Raw genomic sequence first — 6000 nt, 5'->3', positions numbered from 1 at the left:
CAATTCAACTCAATCATGCATTCATTAATACACCAGTGCTGATTTTAGTGTATTCTGTTGTATTTGTACATAATGTTTATTGATTGTGGATAATCAATTTAAGCTAAAGCAGGAGGATGCAATGCAAGCCTGCAGACAATAAATAATAAAGATGATAAAGAAAGTCCATCAATTTACTACAGAATATTAAATATCATTAAGCCCTTTCTTTGCAGTAAAACGGATCAATGAACCGTCCATTGAAGCTGAAACATATGTAGGCAAATGCCATAAAATATAGCTTATATTAGCTTCCTGAGATTAACTTTAAATTAATTTGTAATAAAAATACAAAAATCAAGGTGACGTTCAGAATGGAGCGTCACATACCCCTCGGAGCAGCGGGGGTAGGGTTTGCATGCCGCGTGGGCGGGGTTTGGTGCGTCACCAGCCCCTTTCTAGCAGCGGGGGCGGGGTTTTCCTAGAACTCAGGTGGGTTTGATGATAAGGCCTCACTCACACACAGCATCATTTGACTTCCTGGAAGTGTGGGAGCAGTTGAGGCGGCTGGATGGGAAGAGCCACAGTGAGCAGCAGAAGCAGGAAGAGAAGCTGAAAGTGAAAGTTGTTCTGTGTCAGGCTCCATTTTGAGGCAGCAGCAGCAGCAGCAGCAGCAGCAGTAGTAGCAGCAGCAGCAGCTCAGGTGAGTCTTGACTGACTGAATAACTCATTCAGTGTGACGCTAGTCAACAATGTGACTTCAGTCTGGTTGATTTCTTCCTGTTCACTCGCTCCCAAGTGGAAGTCAGAGTGTTCTGAGCTCACTGCCTCACTTCCTGTTTGACCTCCAGCTCAAGATGAGCGTTCGAGTGGAGGAAGAGGAGGACGGAGCAGCAGCGTCTCCAGGGTTCAGCTGTGAGTCTCTGAAGAGTCACCACTCCAAAGAAGAACCTCCACTCTTCAGTAATGAACCTGGACCTCCGGAGACACAGTAAAAACACTGTGTGTGTGTGTGTGTGTGTGTGTGTGTGTGTGTGTGTGTGTGTGTGTGTGTGTGTGTGAAGCTGGATCCAGTGACGTCAGTGTTGACACTGCAGCTCCTTCACATTTCAAAGTGTTGAAATCCAGTTCAGTCCAAAGCCAAACAAGCATCACTGTAGAGAAACACAACCCAGTGTTGACTTCAAAACTGAGCAGAGCTGATGAAATCATTTCTACTGGGCAGACTGGGAGCAGAGCATCATGGGAATTAGAGCTGATTTAGAGCCAAAGATTAAAATAAAGTTCATGTCAAAGACAAAATGAAGAATTTCAATAAACAAAGATTAAAAAGTGACGAGTTGATCAAAGTGTCTCCATCCACAGGAGGAGGAAGAGGAGGAAGAAGAGTGGTGGGTGTGGAGCAGCACTGCAACCTGCCAGTCACACCCAGACTGATCACAGTAAGACTGTCCACCTGCACCTCCTTCACTTCTGCCTCTGAGATCATGTCAGGACCTCCAGTGAGAAGATTCACTGAGGGACGTTGAGAACAACAGTCACACAGCAGCTTCACCACAGCAGCTGAAATGTTGTGGAGAGAAAATGATGCTCACACTGTCACACTGATGTTTTCTTCTCCTACCTTTTCTCTGCTCCAGAGGCTGATGATATTCTGCAGGAGATTCTACAGCAGCAGAAGATCAGTCTGGAGAGGAGATGTGAACGTGTGACTGAAGGTCAAGAAGGAGGAAGTCAAACCCTCCTCAACAGCATCTACGCTGACCTCTACATCACTGAGGGACTGAGTGAGGAGGTCAACAGAGAGCATGAGGTCAGGCAGCTGGAGACCAAGAAGAGCCTCCACGACCGTCCAAACAGGGGCAGCCAGATTTTTGAAGCCTCACCTGAGCAGAAGGGACTCAGAGTCAGAGTGGTGCTGACCAACGGCGTCGCTGGGGTTGGAAAAACCTTCTCAGTGCAGAAGTTCACTCTGGACTGGGCCCAGGGCCTGGACAACCAGGACCTTCATCTGGTGCTTCCTCTCTCATTCAGGGAGCTCAACTTGGTCAAAGAGCAGCACTACAGTCTTCTGGAGCTGCTCCATGTTTTCCATCCAACGTTAGAGAAGCTCACAGCAGAGCAGCTGCATGTCTGCAAACTTCTCTTCATCTTGGACGGCCTGGATGAAAGCAGACTGGCTCTGGACTTGAATAAGAAGAAGAAGGTGGTGACTGACGTCACTCAGAAGAAGTCAGTCAGCGTCCTGCTAACAAACCTGATCAGAGGAAATCTGCTTCCCTCGGCTCTGCTGTGGATAACTTCCAGACCTGCAGCAGCCAATCACATCCCTCCGTCATGTGTGGACAGGCTGACAGAAGTACGAGGCTTTCCCGATGACCAGAAGGAGGAGTATTTCAGGAGGAGGTTCAGAGATAGAGAAGATGTGTCCAGCAGGATTATCTCCCACGTCAAGGCCTCCAGGAGCCTCCACATCATGTGTGAGATCCCGGTCTTCTGCTGGATCACTGCCACAGTTCTGGAGAGCATGTTGAGCTCAGAGCAGAGAGGAGAGCTGCCCAAGACCCTGACTGACATGTACTCACACTTCCTGCTGGTCCAGACCAAGAGGAAGCAGCACAAGTATGGAGGAGGTCCACAGGAGCTGACGGAGGCTGACAGGGAGCTTCTTCTGAAGCTGGGCCAGCTGGCATTTGAACATCTGGAGAGTGGAAACATCATGTTCTACAGTGAAGACCTGGAGAAGTGTGGTCTCAGTGTGACTGACGCCTCTGTGTACTCAGGAGTTTGTACAGAGATCTTCAGAAGAGAGAGTGTGATCTTCCACAAAACCGTCTACTGCTTCGTTCATCTGAGCGTCCAGGAGTTTCTGGCTGCAGTCTACAGCTTCCACTGTCACACCAAGAGGAAGAAGGAGGTTCTTCAGAATTCCCTTAAATACACAAAAGCAGAGGCATCACAAAAAAATATGTTTTTAAAATTTTCAAATCTGTTTAAAAAAAAAAAAGCCCCAAACCCTAACCAAACCTTGGACACCCTGGATGAGTTCCTGAAGAGGATGATGAAGGAATCCCTGCAGAGTCCAAACGGTCACCTGGACTTGTTTGTTTGCTTTCTCCATGGACTCAGTCTGGAATCCAATCAGAGACTCTTAGGGGGCCTGCTGGGTCTCACTGACAACCATCCAGGAACCTTACAGAAGGTCATCAACAACCTGAAGAAGATGAACACTGGTGATGTTTCTCCTGACAGAAGCATCAACATCTTCCACTGTCTGCTGGAGGTGAAGGATCAGTCAGTGCATCAGGAGGTCCAAGAGTTCCTGCAGTCAGAGAACAGATCAGAGAAGAAACTCTCAGCCATCCAGTGTTCAGCTCTGGCCTACATGCTGCAGATGTCAGAGGAGGTTCTGGAGGAGTTGGACCTCAGCAAGTACAAGACAACCATGGAGGGAAAATTGAGACTGATTCCAGCTGTGAGGAACTGCAGGAAGGCTGTGATACTTTTAAAGTACGAAAACACTGTGTGTGTGTGTGTGTGTGTGTGTGTGTGTGTGTGTGTGTGTGTGTGTGTTGAAAGTCTATGTGCTGTCATTCTTGGCCAGGTCTCTCTTGTAAAAGAGATCTTGGATCTCAAAGGGACAAACCTGGTTAAATAGTTCTAATAATAATTCAACTACAGAAAAGATTTGTCAGAATAATCAATAAAGTTCCCTAAAGCACAAATCAATGGTTGATAGAGTCAAAGATCTTCCAATTCATAGATATAGTGGATTTGAAAACATTAGAAATACTATTTCCAGGAAAGAATGAAAATCTTGCACTCAGTATTCTAAGTTTTTTAAAGTGAGAGAAAATCAATCCATGTTCAGAGGGTTGAGTGTCTTTGAATGATGGAAGGTGAGAAGCATTGTTAAATATAGATGTCTTTCTTTTTTGGGAGTTCCATTTTGGAATGGGATCAGTGACCATTTGAAAATGTGTGCTTCTTTGTTGAGTTGAAAAAATCTTGAAGGGCAAAATACTTGATGATGATGAGGATAAATGATTGAATTGTGAGTCAATGATGAAGAATAATGTCAAGTATATTTTGTCTAGTTGCGTTTCTCTTTTTTTCCTTTTTGATTTTGTCTGACTAATTAATCCAGCTAATCTCATGGACTGTATAGGAGAGGCAAGAATCAGCTTGGGCTTCAGCATGCTGCTTTTTCCTTCACACAGTTGTTATGTTTTTGTTGTTGTGACTCTTTAGAATGTGCACATTTGTTTTGGAAGCTTCTTTTTCATTGTTGTCAGTTGATTGCACAAGATTGATTGAATTTACACTGTCAACCAAAATCAACTATTCAATCATTCATGATGATGGTGGTGATGGTGATGATGGTGATGATGATGGTAGTGATGGTGATGATGATGGTGGTGATGATGATGATGATGGTGATGATGGTGATGATGGTAGTGATGGTGATGATGATGATGATGATGATGATGGTGATGGTGGTGATGATGATGGTGATGATGATGGTGGTGATGATGGTGATGATGATGAAGATGATGGTGATGATGATGAAGATGATGATGATGATGATGGAAGCAGCAACTTCTCACTCTGCTCTCCTTCATTCAGTGAACTCTCAGACCTTGAGTGTGCAGTGGTGTCTTCAGCTCTGCAGTCCAGCCCCTGCCACCTGACACTGCTGGACCTGAGTACCAACATCCTGGAGGATCCTGGAGTGAAGCTGCTCTGTGCTGGACTGCAGAGTCCAAACTGCAGACTGGAAGTTCTCAGGTCAGTTCCTGCTTTCTACTGGTGGACAGTGTGTGTCAGCAGATGACAACTGGTGTGTAACGCTGCTCAGTGTGAAGACTTTGAAGCAGATACTAAAAACTCATCTAGACAAAGTGGATGTTGTTGATATTTTCATGTCAACAATCTGCAGCCAGAAAAGACTTTGGTTGGTGGAAGAAAGTGTGGAAAATGTCTCCAGTCACTTTGGAGCTCAATGGAAGTTGTTGATTGGTGATGAAGGTCACATGACTGAGCAGAAGATCCTGTGAAGAAATATTAGAGGCAGATTAATAGTGCAGCAGTATTTCTTCATCTTGTCTTTTGAATGCGTTTGTGTGCTTGTGGCTGTTTTCAGTCATCAGAGTCTCATTACAAGTCAAAGGACTCCCTGATTATTTTCCATCTTCACTGCTGATTGGCTGCACACTGACTGACACACTGCTGTTGTTATTGTGTTGACAACACACTAACACAATGACTCATTTGAGGGAATGACTCAGTGATCCCAACAGCTGCACATCTGGATCATCAACAGGGAGAAATGGCTCTTAATATGACATTTGCACCATGGAAGAAATCAAATATTGATTCTTTATTCAGGTTGAGGGGCTGCTGGTTGTCAGAGCTCCGCTGTGAATGGCTGCTCTCAGCTCTGAAGTCCAACCCCTCCCACCTCAGACTCCTGGACCTGAGTCACAACAAGCTGCAGGATTCATCAGTGAAGGTGCTGAGTGGTTTTCTGCAGAGTCCAGACTGTAAACTGGAGACTCTGAGGTCAGTTCACCCTCTTCACTCTACAACTTCTATCACTCTTGTTATTGTTGTCATGACTTTCACTTCACTGCTGTTGGAAATTCAATTTGCAGTCACTGGTTTGTGTTTGAAATGAGTGAAACTGAGGGGGGGGGGGATAATGTTTTCCACGGCGGAACAATGAACAAAAAGTGTTCAGTAGGTTGTAGCTCAGAAAAACACTGCTCAGGTTCACAGGATGGACAAATATTTGACAGGGAAAAGAGAAGAATTCAGGACATTCGGCCATGGCTCGCGCAGCGATCATTTCGGTGTCTGGTCTATTTTCTATTTTATGCACGAGCCACGAGTGAAAAAGCCAAGGACAGTGAAGAGTTGTTGAGCGCTGGTAGAATGTAATCAAACACCTTTGCATCAGTCCGAGATCTACGCCACGACAGGTGCGATATTATGACTTAGCGCACGCAACGCTCAACGTCA

General features: G+C 45.4%; 1 protein-coding gene across 1 annotated transcript in view; it reads left to right on the top strand.

Annotated features, from left to right (window-relative positions):
- Window positions 1–711: 711 nt before the first annotated feature.
- LOC142891071 (NLR family CARD domain-containing protein 3-like) overlaps window positions 712–6000 on the top strand; it is a 96821-nt gene continuing 91532 nt past the window's right edge. The window contains exons 1-5 of the mRNA XM_076030400.1: window positions 712–970; window positions 1345–1421; window positions 1620–3504; window positions 4606–4767; window positions 5368–5541. Of these exons, the coding sequence (XP_075886515.1) occupies window positions 837–970; window positions 1345–1421; window positions 1620–3504; window positions 4606–4767; window positions 5368–5541 (2432 nt within the window). The 5' untranslated portion in view covers window positions 712–836. The remainder of the gene's footprint in view (window positions 971–1344; window positions 1422–1619; window positions 3505–4605; window positions 4768–5367; window positions 5542–6000) is intronic.

Source organism: Nelusetta ayraudi, unplaced genomic scaffold (genome assembly GCF_046127955.1).
Source record: "Nelusetta ayraudi isolate G7.1 ecotype Tasmania unplaced genomic scaffold, CSIRO-AGI_Nayr_v1 ptg000028l, whole genome shotgun sequence".
Taxonomy (NCBI): Eukaryota; Metazoa; Chordata; class Actinopteri; order Tetraodontiformes; family Monacanthidae; genus Nelusetta; species Nelusetta ayraudi.
Note: the sequence above shows the minus strand (reverse complement) of the source record. Positions and strands in the feature narration are given on the sequence as shown.